A 17,238-nucleotide genomic window follows, 5' to 3' on the forward strand; every position below is an offset into this window, starting at 1 on the left:
CTTAGTAATCCACAGTCATCAGACCACTAAGAAAGGCTGAACCAAACAAACATTTTAACCACTGACAGCATTGTAATACCAGATATATTACAATATCTGCTAAAAGAGCCATTCACTATTTTCCTATGTCATTTGCTAATGGATATTAATTACTTACACAATAATTATTTGAATCAGTTTATTATTATTATTATTATCACTATTATAATTATTATTATTATGTTTGTAAAAATGTTAATGTCTACAGCAATATGAACACTGCCCAATTTACCAAAAATGACATTCAACATAGAAAAAGCATAAGAAGAAACTAAATTCTGCTTTACTCTGAAGCAGCAAGCACTAATGTGGTGAGAGAGGCATAACCCCCTTTTTTCTAGAAGTGCACATTTTCATGTAAACGGGTTTGATGTGGAGGAAAATATGACTATGAGGGTCTCTGAGTGAAAAACACCCATCCTGAGAGCTGCTGCTGGGGCAGGATGAGTGAGAGTGTAGGTGGAGATGTGGGGGCCTCTGAAACCACAGCAGGCAGGTAACAGTAACAGGTTTGCCTCCCCCTGCTCTTACAATATGGACCTGACATCCTGTCTGGCAACATGCACAGAGACACAGCAACACAGAAAGACAGACAGACCCAGTCAGACTCCAGAACAAGACAGGAGCTCCGCGTTATCTATCAAGGACACTGCGTAGTAGAGGTAAGGTGTAACTGAAAGTAAGATGACGCCATATGACAGGAGACATAAAGGTCAAAATACAAAATACATGTGTTTGAGCTGAATATTGTGTCACGGTATCAGACAGGAATTCAGACCGGAGGAACTGAGAAACTGATTACTAACAGTTAATATACAATAAAGGAGAAGCACTCTGATCTAAACATGTTTCAACCTAATCTGTTGATTTATTAATCTGATTTCCCCCCTTTAATTTAACTTCATCTTTGATGTTTAAAATAATATACACTATGAATACATGATAAATATTGTCAGGAAAGGATTTTATTACACTACTGGTTAAGAAAAAGCCTGAATACTGACATATGTATGAATTTGTCTTTTAAAACCTCAATTAGTTAGATGTGAAATGTCACAACTAAACACTTTTTTATGTTAAAAGATTACAAATCACAAAAAGGAAATATTCTTAATTCAGTCACACGTTGACAATTTGAAAGTGAAATTTTGTACCCAGATCTTTTGTGTTTTCATTGATACAATAGAGTTCTCTTCTGTCACTCTGTGTTATTGGAAGAGGAGTGTCGGCCATTACAGGCTTGGCAGCTGCACTGAGCTGCGACACTGATACTCTGTGGGAGTCAGATTATCAGAGAGAATGATGGCGGCTGCAGGGGACTCAGGGCAGGGCCAAAGGGCAAGGCACTAACTCTCTGGCTCTGACATTACCCCAACTATAAAGAATACAGTAACAATATTACACACATTTCACAGGAAAACTTTTAAATAGAGAGCACATACCAAATGTCACACAAGGAACATTAAAAAGAGATCAAACTCGACAGAGTTCTGGGGGTCGCTATAAACTTATTAATGACTCATGATGAGTCTTATTTTATAAGTGTGTAAAAATCATATCATAGGAGATTCAAACACAAGTAAATATGACTATTACAGTATTATTACGTGCCAGAATAGAATTGGAGTATTATTAACAACAATATAAGATGTAGAAATATTGTAAAGTAAAATAATCTTTATAAAATATGTACTATAAAAATCGATATTATATAAGAATGTTAGCCTATATTTCAAAGTGGGTGTTTGGTTAAAGAAATGAGGCTGTATGATTCAGAGTTTCTAAAGAAAAAAAAAACTCGGTTCCCACAGGAAGTCAGTATTTTCATCGCAGAAATAATTTTACATCTTGTAAGATTTTTATGAATTTCGACTACACTGATTGCACTGCTAAATTGAAATTTAATTATTGGTGAGTCTATTATAACCCAGACCATCAGATATTTAAATTCCCACTGCTTGTTTTGATGGATTCTTTCTAAGGACTAAAAATAAACACAGTTTACATTGTTATACATTTCCACAGTGGAACGGATATGTTGAGAAAATACCATCATCAGTGTAATGTAAAAAAAATTTGAGGGCTTGTGTGTCTTCTAATCTGCCTGCAATTGTTCAGTGTTTTGACAGTGAAGATAGAGGCCTGGGTGATATGAAACCGAACGAAAACCACAAGCATGTTGTGTGCAGAAAATGTTCTGCAGCTCTAAGAAAACGAAAATTAAACTACATGAGCTCTTGGATAGACTAAACGTCTTAGACAAGTGCTGCAGTCGTTATCTCTCACATAATGAACTGGGATCTGTCGACCCACTTTTCTCTCATTTGCTCATTAACTCTCCTTTAAAGACTTGCATGAAAAGGTCACAAACTCCACTGATCCGTTGCAGTAATTAAATATACTTAAATTCTTACGTTAAGTATCGTTTCTTTTCTAAATATCCGAGTCTATGTACTGTAAATATTCGTTATATTAAAAGCAATAATTCACCACAGTGATGATGTCGTTTTTGATAAAGCTCTCTTTTCGGAAGGATGTCGACGGAAAATATATAAAGTTGCTCCAGCAGACAGTTTTGTGTCAGAGCCGCAAACAGTTGAGTAGAAGAGGAAGCAGCTTGTTGTTGTGTTAAAGTCTCAATAGGCGGCGCTGCAGACTCATTCAGACGCATTCTGCACAGCAACTCCCAACAGCAAAGCCAGTCCACAGCAAAGCCAGAACTGCAGCAACTGCAAACCTCTGCCAGTCCTCCTGCGCTCACCATTGAAGCATTGCACATTCATGTTCAAAACTAAAAATCTACCCTCAGTCGTTATGTCATTCATAGTAAAAAAAAAAATACAGTCATGAGAGGAAAAACAGAATAAAATAACTGAAAATAAGCTCGCTGCTTTTGATATTTCACTGAGAGGCTTTTTAAAGCTTTGATTTAAATATATGTTCAATATATAAAATCATATCCAACAAGCTTATCAGTGACTTACGTTTAGATGGGAAAATTCGACAAATAAAACATCTTCGTTTAATAACAACCTGTTGATGTTTGTCCTGGTAACAGCATGTCACTTTTCTGTGTAGGAAGCACACTGAGCTTTTGATTCGGCTGTCACAGGTCTTATTTACACTGTATCTAAATCTGTGGCCAGAAACAAACCACAGACTAATTAAAGAGCTGCCTAATTATTCTCTGCCACTTTCCATAGACGCAGTGAAAAGAGTGTGAAATGATAAGAGTATGAGAGTGAAACTGAATTATTATCTGCTTTTGAACAAATAGGAAGGTTGTTTTTTTTTAAATCATTAAAGCGGATCTCAACACATTGGCTACATATTGTCCTTTAGCACATAACAGGCTATTTTATTGCACACACTTTATCAAATATAATAAAATCTCAGATAATTTTTGCAGAACATATGAGATGATTTATGTGGGAATAAGCCTATTTAGTTGTAAATAACACAGGTAAAACTGTCCGGGCAACCTGTGTGACGTTTTCATGACCATTTAATTAACCAGTTCAATGTAAGTGTTTTCATACAATTCAGAAATATCTAACTTTACAGAAGACAGAAGGGCAGCTCATAGTCTGAAGACAAGTCGCGTTAACTGTTTACGTTGTATTTGTTCATCATGCTGCTGATCTCAGGATGGTTTTTTTTTTTTTTTTTTTTTTTTTTTTTGGTCACACAAACCTCAGAATTCTTTACTCTTACCACAATGAAATAAAACGATTTAATGTGGTGGCTCTTGCATGTGCCCTCCATTTTCGCAAATGGGGTCTATGGTTTCAAAAAAAATCTTGTAAGCAGCTCAAGTATCCAAAAGCACGTTTTCAAAAGCGTGGAGTTTGGGAAAAAGGGATCAGGGTTTCCTCCTGCGCTTCCAATAATCTCTCCAAAAGAAGGTATCAGCCTTGGCTATATGGTATATGAGAGGTGTCAGAGGAGGCAGGTTGAGCTGAACACGTTTCTCTACTATGGTCTGGAGCCTCAGTTGCTATCCAAACACAAATAAACAGAGGAGGAACATTGGAATTAATGATTGAGAAGGAGGAGGGGAGGCGTGTCGGAGGGCGGGCAGAGCGCTCCAGAGCTGGAGCCCTGAAAAGTGAAGGACCGGTGCGCATTACGCACACTTCCAGCCCCAGCTCCGGACGGGACTCCCACGCTGCTGCTGTCTCTCCTCCAAACTTCTTCGTCTCTTTCCACAATTTTTCACAACTTGTCACATCTTTGCAAAGGTCCGAGACACCAGAGTTGGCTGCATGGCTACATGAGAGTTTCATGGACTTGGAACTTGGAAAACTTTTAGCGACGCTTTGTTGGAGCTCGCCGCCTCTATAGTTACTGTGGATTACTGACATACCGCAGGACCTTTGGCAGCTATTTATTGGGGTAAGATTCTGTTTGGCGGGGTATATGTCAGAATACTGCAGGGAAGGAACAAACCTAACTCAACTCGCTTGTTGTAACTTTTTATCTAAAGAAAATACTTAACTTTTACTGATTGAGCTATTCAACCAAAGAGAGCAAAGTCCTAGTAAAAGTGAAAACTTTTCCTGAAGAAATACTAAATTAAATGTCGTTTCTACGGTTGATTATTGCTTTGTGATGATCACCAGGTGGGGGTCATAGTTCACCCACGTTTTGACATCACTGGTCTCTGTCCACAGCACATAAGGTTACTAAAACAAGCAGTGGCCCTCGCGTGTGTGAAGACTTGTCACGACTTATAGAAATGTAAAACCTTCGGCCAAGAAAGAAACTGACAGGGATTTAAAGAACACGACAAGGCACTTAAGCTACTGTCAAAGTGGAAATGAAAATCCAAAGGTTATTGAGAAGAGAACAGGTTGAACAAAGTTGCACATGTGGGCAAAGAACAACAAGTGCCTGCACGGTGACTTATGTTGCACCTGTGCAAAATTATATTTAACCCCATCCCGGCTGGGGAAGGGGAAGCAAAGTAGACAGAATTCAAAGATCTGTGAAGCAAATGTAACGACCTGACTGAAATAAGCGACCAGTCCTCTGGCTACCATGTAAGCAGGACTTTAACTCTGCAAGCCTTCTCCAAGTGTGAATAATGCCTTAATCTCCAGAAAGTTTCAGGTTCCTAGGGCTATGAAAAATAATGTGGAAATCTAATTTGGAGTGATCAGTGAAAAACAGCATAATAACACGTGATTCAAAAACACACAAAGAGGGCGTTTTTTTCTTATTTTTCATTGTAAATGTAAAGGTCAGTGGCACCGCTGGTTCACTGCCAGTCGCGCTTTCACCATCCGGAGTCTTGAACTTACACGGTAAACTTTTCTGTGTGGGAAAACATAACTTGTCATTCCCACACAAACATGGATCCAGGCCCTTAAATTTCCTGCACTGTCAGCTCACCTTGTTTGTCCTACATTATGAGTGCAAGGTAGCTGCTTGTTTTTATTTAAAGCAAACATTTTCTGTAGAAAAGTAAATTAAAATGCCCAAAGGATATTTGCTACCATGTTCTTTTACCCAAGGGAAGACCGCCTCATGCAAAAACATGCAGCATGAAATAAAATAGACCTATAAGCAAAATATTACAGCCTATAAAATTAACTGGCTACTACCACAACCATAAACATAAAAAGTGCATGCTTTTCCAGCAAAGATAAAAGTAACTTTCTTGTGGGCAATAGCCAGCATTTGTGTGTTTTGCTCTGACTCATGCTCATGCAACTAATAACATATTTGATCACTGCTGGCAAAATTTCAGACTTCACAAATCTACATACAGAGCACTTGTTTTGCATTGTGAAACATGAAGTACAACCGTCAAAAACAACAATGTGTCTTTTCTAATTACTGTGAGATTTAGTGTTTTATTTAGAGTGATGTGAATATATAATTTATAGTGCTAATTGTTGCCATATGATTCATTTTACACCCACTTAATTTAATTACAGTTTCGATGACTGATTTGCTTTTTAAAATGTTTTGAGGCGCATCTCAGATTTAAAGGGACAAACAAATTAAAACTGCGTGAAATACGTATTCTCAGTGTCTTTGCTTAGAACACACAGTGTTTTACTCATCATTATATCATTATCAGTATAGGACAATACTGCTGCACTTTAACACGTTGTCCAATTTATTTACCTAGTTAGCCCTGTCGTCATGTTCAAGTGGTTAAAGTCATTTTTAATTTGCGCCCTGGGAAAAAAATCCATATTTGATTACTGGGGATAATACAGTCACCTCTGTGGGCGGACGTAATTTTATGACATAAATGTTATCATGTTAAATTAGAATAAAAAATAATGTATGAAATAGTACTTACATGTGTATTTCAAGTAAATAGTTGTGGTGGCAAACAGGTGGTTTTTACTGTATCATGGTCACCAAAATAAGGTCATAGTTTGCCTGCCTTTGTCACCACATAATTACTGGCTCTAATGTGCCATTACACACAACACTCATCGTTTTATATTTTTTCATTCACCCCAGGCTTATCACCGTGCCTTCTGCAGAGGTCTGAGCCGAGATGGGGAGCAAAGCCCTGCACGCTCCGATCCCCCTGCACCCGGCCCTCCAGCTCACAAACTACTCCTTCCTGCAGGCCGTCAACACTTTCCCCGCTGACCAGCTGCAGGGACTGTACGGCCTCAGCGCGGTGCAAACCATGCATATGAACCACTGGACTCTTGGCTACCCGCACATCCAAGGACTGAGGTCGACAATCACAGAGATGGCAGCCGCCCAGGGCTTGATGGACCCCAGGATTCCCTTCCCAGCGTTACCCTTCACAGCCGCAGCACAGCTCTTCCATCCAAAACAAGCCGCCGTTGCGCACGGCATCCCCTCGCTGCACAAGGACAGACCGAGGTTTGACTTCGCCAACCTGGCCCTCGCTGCCACTCAGGAGGACCCGCCGAAAGCTGCGGATCTGGCGAAGCTGGCATCGGGACTAGGAGGAACCATCTCCGAGCTGAGCAAGCTGTCCCCGGACAGAAAACCCACCCGGGGCAGGCTCCCCTCCAAGACTAAAAAGGAATTTATTTGCAAGTTCTGCGGCAGGCATTTCACCAAGTCATATAACCTCCTCATCCACGAGAGGACCCACACAGACGAGCGGCCCTATACCTGTGACATTTGCCACAAGGCCTTCAGAAGACAAGACCATCTCAGAGACCACAGGTAAGGCTGATTTATACCTTATACTGCACTAATTATACACTGGGTTAGGAGGGGACTCTAAAGCTGCATTCCTGAGTTTAACACAGTTCTTAATCACAAACATATTTATTTTTTTAAACGACTTTCTGAAAATAAGAAATTACAAGAAATTATACTTTGTTTTATGGCAACATATATGCAGACCTGTTCCCAGAGTTTTCTCCATGAGGGCGCTAAAGCGCTTTTACGCATCAAGTTGATAACTTTCACAGTGGAGATTTTTTCGCCCTACGATTCTGGAGTTTGTAACAGCTACAAGGAAATCGTTGCATGAGCAGCCATTTGATGAAGTGTTATTCCTGTTTTACAGATACATCCACTCCAAGGAAAAACCATTCAAATGTCAAGAATGTGGGAAGGGATTCTGTCAGTCTCGAACTCTAGCCGTCCATAAAACCTTACATATGCAGGTAAGCTGCCTACAATCTGAAAATATTAACAGCCACCATCTATGTTTTACCTTATGATCATAATTCACCTATTATACACGGCCTACTGCATGCATGGGGATATTAATAAGTCTCGCCAAACGGTTTCATTTGGCCAATTACCAAATTAAAATTAGAAAAACAAGTGAGAGATACACATAGAAGTTCCGTGTGAGTTATAGCTGACACAGTAGTGGATTTATTTAGATGATTGAAAGATATTAATGATAGACATTCTATACAATTAAAGGGAATAATCCTTTGCTTGCTTTAAATCTAAACAGGAGTCTCCCCACAAATGCCCCACATGCGGAAGAACCTTTAATCAAAGAAGTAACCTGAAAACTCACCTTCTCACCCATACAGACATCAAGCCCTACAGCTGTGGCCGCTGCGGAAAGGTGTTTCGGCGCAACTGTGACTTGCGACGGCACAGTTTGACGCACAGCCCACATCAGGACTACTAGCCTGGACAGACTAACAAAATAACAAATGGACAAAACACAGGAAGACAAGTCAACGACTTCTTTTCTTCTTTTTTTTTCTTTTTTTTTTTTTTTTGTTCAAAGACAATCAACAAATCTGGACACGTTTACTGCAGCACATCATAGAGTGGGATTTGGTTGCACCTGAAGTGGGACAGCAGCGGAGCCATGGCCATGTCCAGCTTTCACACCACCTGTAAATATCAAGACCATGTAAATAATGTTGTTTTTTTTATTTTCTTTTCTGACCTTGAAATGATAAAGTTGTCAAAAACAGTCATAAGTTTAAAGTATGTTAAATTGTATTTTAGAAATAAATATTTCCATTATAAATTTGCATTTGTTCTGTTTTTATTTCCATGTTTTTTCTTGAAACACGAGACACAATGTTACGGCCCAAAAGGCAACATTTAGATGAAACCATTAACCACGGCCATCAAGTTTATAGTTAATAGTCTATATGTTTACAGTCAGCAGGCAGTGAGAGCTTAGTGTGGCTTACTTATTGGGTTTTTTATAGTAGGCCAGCAGATATCAGTTAGCAGGAGGCATGAAACGACAAGAATGTCTTTAGCTGTTAAATCTTTCAGACAGGAAAGTCACTTAAAAGACAAAATCATGCTGTGCTTTTGAGTGATAGTTACTTATATATAGTAAAGAATTATAATGTTTCCTTTAATAATAATGTCATATTACGGTTATATATGCAGCATTGTCTGCCACCCACCTACTCGGAATTATTCAGCCCCATTATTATCTTCAATATCTAGAGCCTACAGAGGCTGATTAGTATTATATTAGCCGCATTAGCAGCCATATCACATGTCTTTATCTACATCACCTCTGATACCATGAGTGACCTGCAAAGCGGCGGAAGGAGTCACCTGTGCAAAGAAAGCAGTTCGACTCAAAGAGACAGACGATCAACAGATTATAGTTCAGGAATTATCAGGCTTAATTAATTCATCACTTCCACTGCAAACAAACAAACAAAATAAAAACAAAAACAAAACATCCAACTGTTTTGTTTTTTGAGACACCGGAGGCCTGCTCTGTTATATCTCAGACCTGCAGTCCATCAACCTGCTACCACGTGTTATTGTGTATATTTATAACAAAATCAACGGCGCTCAACAGAGGAGATGAATATGACTCTATTCTCCAAATTAAAAAATGGCTATATTCGAGCTGTAGTTAGTTAGATATAAAATGATTGATTTATGTAATTTATTTATCTTACAGTATAGCTATGAGGAAGCAGCTTCACTGGGAAATGGCGAGTGCTTTGGACGCTATGCGTTAACACGCAGGTTTAGATCTGTGTGTATATACATTAAGTGTAAGATTTGGATTTCATCCAACTAACCTTTGATCAAAATACGCTTGAATATTAACCATCGGAGCTGGAGCTTGAGAGGAAAAAGGTGATCCCTATTCATTTTTATTATTATTCGGTGCAGAGTTTAGATTCTGTTCCTCTGCTTCTCTCTTCATCGCTCTGTCTCTCTGTGTTACTTGGCCTTCAGGCCTGTTGTTGCATGATTTCACCAGCCATTATTGACTACTGCGGAATGGTTTAAAACCCCGATTTTCACCTGACAGTGCAATTAATTGCTTGAAAAAATAGCATTTAGCTTTAATGGGTTCGAAAATAGGGTCTGGAACAAGTTGTTACAATAACAACAGAAGATTTAAAACGGCTCTTATTGCTGCTGAAAGGCCATTAACCAAGGCCGTATTTATTGCAGGCTAGTATTTTCCTAATTATTTTTTAAATGGAGAGGCAACAGAGTTCAACAAGTCCAGCACGCGCATATTTACAAAAAACAATTACTTAACAATCGTAGAAAAAACATGCACATTCACCAATAAACCCCAAACATAAAAATTAAAACCTGCACACGAGGCAAATATGAAAAGATGTATGCTGAAATACAAGCAACAACATAATAATTGTTATCATTATTATTTTTAGAAATATAATAACCACAAAAGTGCCTATTTTGATTGGAGAGTGAAAGTAACTGATAAAAATCGTATAAATCTGTATTGACTTAAGATGAACTAATTCGATTAGTTAAAGCAATTTTGATTAATTAAACAAAACATTTCTGTGGTCTAAATATGGCCTCATAGGGTGACGCTGAAGGCGACAAATAAGTGTGTATGTGTAACTGATATACACCCTCATATAACTGAAATATGTAATTTACAGAGAATAATTCTGATTTTATCCTCTCAAGGGGCGACAAATCGTGATGTATTTTCAAAGTAAACAGGTGCAAGTCTTTTAACTTTCTGAATTCGTTTTTATTATTATTATTATTATTTAAATTTTGATCAGAAAGACATTTCTCAACTGAAATGTATCTGTAACCATATAAGGGAATGATTGTGCTGCTTGGTGAAAAAAAAAAAAGAAAAAAGTGAGGAAAAAATAGATTTTATTTAAGTGTTCTCAAGAATCACATCATCGAAACAGATACAATCGAGTTCTCGACGTTTTTATTCCACACTGCCATGTCGACTTAAAATGCATTCAAAGAAACGACGTTTGTGGCCACACCAAAATGTGGCCACAATGGGCAAACTAGACTATATTGTGTATATATCAGTTAACTAAATATAAGTCACTCTTGTCAGCGGGCGCAGAACAAGTCAGTGCGTCTTTAGAGGAAGTGTGATATTAACAAGACATCATGCATGTTACTCTCTTAATTACTAGAGCACATATTGGCCTTAAATGACTTCAGAGCAATGACACACACACACACACACACACACACACACACACACACACACACACACACACTCACTCACTCACTCACACACAGCCACACACACACACACACACACACACACACACACACACACACACACACACACACACACACTCACTCACACACACAGACACACACGCACACACACTCTACATACAGTTGGCACAGAGTGGACAGTCACATGGTGAACTGCATCGGTGACTGGCCTTTGTGGACTGTGTCCTCAGGAAGTTTTATCTAGCTGACAGGGGAGAGGCGGCACTGGCTGCAGGCCACTGAGCTCCACTCCTCTGACTTCATATGATCTCCATATGACCCTCCATGGCCTGTGACAGACACACACCTTTTTTATTTCAGCCACACTGTCCATATTGCCATAATCTGAAAAATCCCTAAAATCTGCTTAAATGGGTACATGAAAGGAACTCACGACAACATAGGGCCTTTATAGTTTTAAAAACTGCACAATCATTTCTCAGAGATTGTAGTTTTTGCTGTTTATGACTTATTTGTGTGCTTTAATTTATCATTTTAATATTGTCCAGCTAGAAACGGCTCCGTGGCAACATTAGCAATATTAAAATTTCAGAAACAAAGATTTGACATGGCGAAAGAAGCCTCTGGCAGCAGAAATCACTGGTGCGTCCAGTTCCACTGTAAAGTGAAGAAGGAGCGTAACCCTGATTTTTCATGAATTCCGAAATCATATTTATATAATAAGGCAGGCTTGTATAATAACATGGTCACCCATGTTCTTGAAACACTTATACTCTTTTCTTAGAATACAGTTTTTGTCAATATTCATCATTCATTTTATTTGCCACTGCATTTTCATTTACAGTAGTCTGTTTCTTTATTATTCCAGTAACAGTAGCTATACTGTAAATTTAAGTGAGCAGTTACCAGTTGCATATGTCAACATAGTAAGTGTTTAAGGTGAGACCAGCCACCTGATAAAAAATTTGAAAACAGACAAGTCACCTGTGTGACTGAAAGGCAAAGATCCTTTGATTAGCCTCCATTATTTACTTCCATTGACTTTGCACAAGTCTCGCTGTCTAAAGGAATCTCTGTCCTTGAATCTTGATTTGCGATGGAAATGAATGACATTGCCTACTTTTAAAAAAATATTTCAATCATTTCGAGGAAAAGTGTCCTTCACAATGACACTATTTGTGAGGTCCCTCAGCAAAGGTGAGCTTCCATATAAGGGCTGGGGGCGTGCCAAAGAGAGTACAAATATTACGTGTAGTGATGCCTTCCTGAACTCTCCGTAAATTTCTACATATTCAAGAGGCCGGCGTTCAGACTACGAACACCTTTTGATTAGACTAGCCTACTGATTTTTAAAAACAAAATATGTGCCACTATTTTATTTTCTAAATCCAACTTACACTACGGCACCTGCTTCTGCAGCAGCCGGATCTAGAAGACACTGCATCAGGCAATTGCTTGATGTTCTCGTGGATTTATTTTGAGTGATCACCGAAGTTGGTTCTCTAAATATCAAATTTCGCCGACTGATGTATAACAGGGGATTTCTAGCGTTTCTCTTGCCACTATTTTGTAGCACTATAGGCTTAGTGCTTTGAAACTTTGAAACTCACGTTTCCTACAGAAATGAAAGGCAACACCAGGCATACGGAAGCCGCGTTGATGTTTACTGATGACGTTTGGGCTGAAGCTATTGAGAGATGTGGCTAACGCTAGTTAACGGGATGAATTTGTTACCTTAACTAAACGTTGAATTCAAGAAATAGCTACAGGATACAAGCGGGAGTCAAGTAAGGACAGATTTTTCTTTTTTGCCTTTGACCACACGTTTTAGTTTGCTTAAACGAAGTTATGGCGACTTATTGTCAGCAGTTAGCTTAGCTTCTTTGCTCTGCTGCTTGTATTGCAGAGATGACAGGAGATCATAGTTAGCCTCTCTGGCTAACTACTCCGCAGTTAGTTACATTTCTTACTACGTAGCATTGCACTATTTCATTTAAAAACAAGTTATATTTAGCTACATTGCTCTGCATTAGGAAATGGAGTTGCGAACTAACGTTACTACTGGGTTTCCCCTTTAGTCGCCAGCACAAGAAGTGAAATGACTTTAGCTAGCACGCTAATTCAGGTACTAGTGTGAATTAAAATTAAGCCATTTAAAAGTAGAACCGCTGACATTCATTTTTAAAAAGTTAGCTGTTAGTTAAAGCTCGACCTCCGTCCCCCGCGAATAGAATAATCTTTGTGCGTCTGTTGAGCTTCAATATCAGCTAGCCTATATGTGGAGTTACATCTTCAGCTTTCCTGAATAACTTATAATTTGGTTAGTTTTTAAATGCTCATTTCATATTTACGACCCTTCCATTACAGGATAAAGATGTGACGTTTACAGACTGTCAACCAAGGAGCATTTTCTCTGTCTTAGTGAGGGTTAGAACCAAAACAACCTGCACTTTTTGCTATAAAATTGTAACATATGGACATAGAGCAGAATTTACAGACACTTGTCATAGCTGGAACAGCACAGGTGCCACTAATTATTAAACACACAGTAGTGAGAACTGGCACACATGAATGATAAATTAATATTATAAAATACAAAATGTGCAATACATTTCACTTACAACTGTATACTGTTTCTGACCAGGCTGTATGTACTATACATAACCACCTACTACATGGAAAGTAGTGTTTTTTTTTTTTGTTTTTTTTTTACCATGTAATATTCATCTCATCCCTCCTTGCACTTTTCACTTCTATGCACTATTTGTATCCTGTTTACAATTCACAAAAAATGGTTTCACTTGTATATAGTCATTCCTGGTGTATATTTCTGAAGCTTGTTGTGTTGTTATTCTGTGCAAGTACACTGAGAGCCACTAAGCCGGAGTCAAATTCCTAGTATGTTTGAACATACTTGGCCGATAAAGATGAAGATTGATTACACCTGTCCTCTTGTGCTATGATATATCAGAATATCTGCTATGATAAATGTCTATGCTCTGGCCTGGCAGTAGTGTTTTTTAATAAGACTGGGATACAATGGCGAAAGGGGATTTATTACATAAATACTGTAATGTACAAATAATGACCGCATTACCTCCTGAGTGATTGTGGCTGAGGAGGTAGAGCAGGTCATCCACTAATCAGAAAATCGGTGGCTCGATTCCCGGCCCCTCCAGTCCTCATGTCAAAGTGTCCTTGGGCAAGATATTGAACCTCAAATTGCTCCCGATGGCTGTGCCATAGGTGTATGAATGTGTGTGTAAATGATTAGATCCTTCTGATGAGCAGGTTGGCACCTTGCATGGCAGCCCCTGCCATCGCATATGAATGTGTGTGTGAATGGGTGAATGTGGCTTGTAGTGTAAAAGTGCTTTGAGTGATCAGAAGACTAGAAAGGTGCTATATAAATGCAGTGCATTGACCATTTACCATTAAATAACATCACAATGTTTTGTTCAATTTTTGATGTTTAGGACAGGGACAAGATGTTGGAGTCCTATGTCACACCGCTCCTGATGAGCTATGTGAACAAGTATATCAAGAATCTGAAGCCATCTGACCTTCAGCTGTCTCTCTGGGGAGGAGATGTGGTGCTCAGTAAGTTGGACCTGAAGCTGGATGTGCTGGAACAGGTACTGTAAAGAATGCAACCTCTGCTATCATTAACTTTTTCACACGACCAAGACAAGAATGATTGTGATGACAGACGCTGTATTTTCACATTTAATTGTGCATAAACACAACACTCACTGTGGTAATTGTTGTTTACAGGAATTACACGCAGTTCTGATGGATCATAATTGTGGGCTATTGCTCAGTGCTGCTAGTGGGAGAAATATGAATTATTTATACATCTATAAATAAATATTTATATATATTTAATTAAATATTATTATTTATTATTAGTATTTTTGTTTCCATAGACACTTAATGGTCCATACTGCTTGATCCACACATGTTCTTAGCCACTGGTATGATCCTTAGCTGTGATTCTTTCTAATACTAAATCTCTTTCTATATCAACAAGAAACATATATTTACATTTCACATCTTAATCTTAACCGCAGGGGATTAAAGGTGTGTTTGCTCATACTTGTTATTTTTGTACTGATTTTTTTGTAGTTTACTGCACTTTTGTTTATTGCATTTATTCATTAACATTGGTCATCCAGGTACATACAAGATATAGCTAAGCTAGTAATGGCTAGCGTCTCTTTTTTTAAATGAATAATTGTCAAGCTAATCATGTGAACATGACCATGCTAACATTGCTGAAAGTCTTTACAGTAAGGTCAGATTTTAAGTTGTTTTACTTATAACATAAAATAAATCAATGGGTGGAGGATAAGCATGTCCCTCACTAGCATATTTTTCCATTCAGGTTTGTCTACATATTAGCTACAGTGTGTGTAGCTAAGATGTCTTGCCTTGATTAGAATGAGAAAAGAACCACAGCTGTGCTGTTTAGCCAAGCACAGATACAGTATCTTTAGTGTCATTTTGGAGGAAGTTTGATAGATTTACTCCGATATTTTGCTCTGCAGTGTTATTTTGACACAGTGTTCTTTTTTACACTTGTAATGTCTGGATTAGATCAATCTGTCACAAGTTAAAAGAATTTTCTTTTCTCTAGAGCGGGTTCTGACTGCTTCTGAAGAGCAGACCAAAACACTACCTAACCCAACAGAGATTGTGATGAAAGTTCTTATTGGAAGCAGCTTTAAGCCAACCAACAGTGGGAATTGTGTTAAGATTTCGATGTGTGATGCCACGTCAAAACCTGGCCAATTGTCCTCCCTTTGCCTTTTCTTTATTGCAGTTAATTTGAAGAGTACCTCATTTAAAATGTGTAATTAGAGATAATCTTCTTAATATGAAGAGTAATTTTAAATGAAACATTGTGGGAGTTATCGAGCAGACATGCTGTAAATCCATGACAGCTTTTCCTCAAAAATATGTTTGGTTATTTGTTTTTTGGCTTGGATTTATCGAGGAGGCATGTGAAGTCTGTGTGTAGGCAGTCTGGTTTCATGGGACTTTTCATGTTCTCACACAGAGTAGTTCAAGATGCAGAACATTTATTCCTTTGCCTCTGAGAAAATCTGACTGATTTTGTTAAAAGCGTGACCAATATGTAATCTGTAGCTGTTGTTTTTACTATCCTCTCGTCTTCAAATATTAGTTTCAAAGAGCGGTTTAGGAAATGGATGGATGAAGGTTCCAAGTGTTCCTTTAGTCTAAGCAACCATATTGCCTCATGCCCTTTACAATGTTGTCTGTATGGCAGATGTAATACTATAGTACATGTTATTCAAACTATAGTTTCATAGCTATCTGTTCTTTTTATCTTTATTATGTCTTTGCATATTTATAGGAGCTGAAGCTGCCCTTTACATTCATGAGCGGTCATATCCATGAGCTGCGTATCCATGTACCGTGGACCAAGCTGGGCTCGGAGCCCGTAGTCATCACCATCAACACCATGGAGTGCATCCTCAAGCTGAGAGATGGAGCTCAGGTTAGTTCTTTACTGGTATGAGAAACATGTTATCCTCGAATTCACTACAGGGCCAAAACAAGGCTGGCCAGATCTTCTTGTTATTTATGTGAAATTCTTCCTCATGCCAAAGTTAAGCTCTCTCATTCCTTTTTCTCTCTGTGTTACCAAGAAGTTTTGTAATGGCCTTTGTTTTAAATGGAAAAAGGCCTTTTTAAAAAACATTTTATTATTATTTTTTGTGAGCAACATGTTGAACTTTTTGACCCTGTCAAGCTTCATCCTGTGGTGGGGTTGCTGTGACAAAGGCGTATTACAATCTCAGGTTTTATGTGAAATGTAAAATCCTAAAGTTGCAGTAATGTCATCTTGTATTTGCAGCAATCAACTGCAAATGCATCAGTTATCTACAAATACTTCTCATGTTTAAATATTATATATTGTTTATTGAAAAAGTCACAGGTATTCTTTTTAGTGTTAAAGAAGAAGGCTGTTAAGTACAGTGCAATTAGAAAGTATTATTATGTTTTTCATTGTTTTGACATAACTAGGTATTTAGAAGAAGACACAGTTGCTATGAAGTTAAAGTGCTGTTGTTCTCATTCATACTGGTTAAACAGGACTAATAACCATTTTTGCATGTTGTACATACATAGTTCCCACAGCAGGTCAATGAACCTAAACATATGGACAAGGTCATCAAGGAAGTTTTCATGGCTAGTGAATGTTCTTAAATGGCCAAATAAGACACATGACCTCAATCCAACTGGACAAGGTTTCACAGATTGAAGGCAAAA

The 17,238-nt window shown here is 38.3% G+C and overlaps 2 protein-coding genes across 8 annotated transcripts in view; both read left to right on the forward strand.

The window, feature by feature from the left end:
• Positions 1-4,186: 4,186 nt before the first annotated feature.
• On the forward strand, positions 4,187-8,449 carry osr2 (odd-skipped related transciption factor 2). 2 transcript variants are annotated; one of them, XM_042424283.1, is made up of 4 exons: positions 4,187-4,434; positions 6,523-7,212; positions 7,562-7,661; positions 7,964-8,449. In XM_042424283.1, the coding sequence occupies exons 2-4, from the start codon at positions 6,560-6,562 to the stop codon at positions 8,144-8,146; spliced, it is 936 nt and encodes a 311-aa protein (XP_042280217.1). In that variant the 5' UTR covers positions 4,187-4,434; positions 6,523-6,559; the 3' UTR covers positions 8,147-8,449. The 2 variants fall into 2 exon arrangements, with proteins under 2 accessions (XP_042280217.1, XP_042280218.1); XM_042424284.1 differs by having other exon boundaries at positions 8,046-8,449.
• A 4,133-nt stretch (positions 8,450-12,582) lies between these two features.
• LOC121904923 (vacuolar protein sorting-associated protein 13B-like) overlaps positions 12,583-17,238 on the forward strand; it is a 342,443-nt gene continuing 337,787 nt past the window's right edge. For 2 of the 6 annotated variants that reach the window (XM_042422730.1, XM_042422728.1), the window contains exons 1-3: positions 12,589-12,728; positions 14,418-14,576; positions 16,319-16,462. In XM_042422730.1, the coding sequence (XP_042278664.1) occupies positions 14,430-14,576; positions 16,319-16,462 (291 nt within the window). In that variant the 5' untranslated portion in view covers positions 12,589-12,728; positions 14,418-14,429. Of the gene's footprint in view, positions 12,729-14,417; positions 14,577-16,318; positions 16,463-17,238 lie in introns of all 6 variants that reach the window. The other 4 variants (XM_042422732.1, XM_042422733.1, XM_042422734.1 and 1 more) reach the window with 4 other exon arrangements.

Source organism: Thunnus maccoyii, chromosome 10 (genome assembly GCF_910596095.1).
Source record: "Thunnus maccoyii chromosome 10, fThuMac1.1, whole genome shotgun sequence".
Classification (NCBI taxonomy): domain Eukaryota; kingdom Metazoa; phylum Chordata; class Actinopteri; order Scombriformes; family Scombridae; genus Thunnus; species Thunnus maccoyii.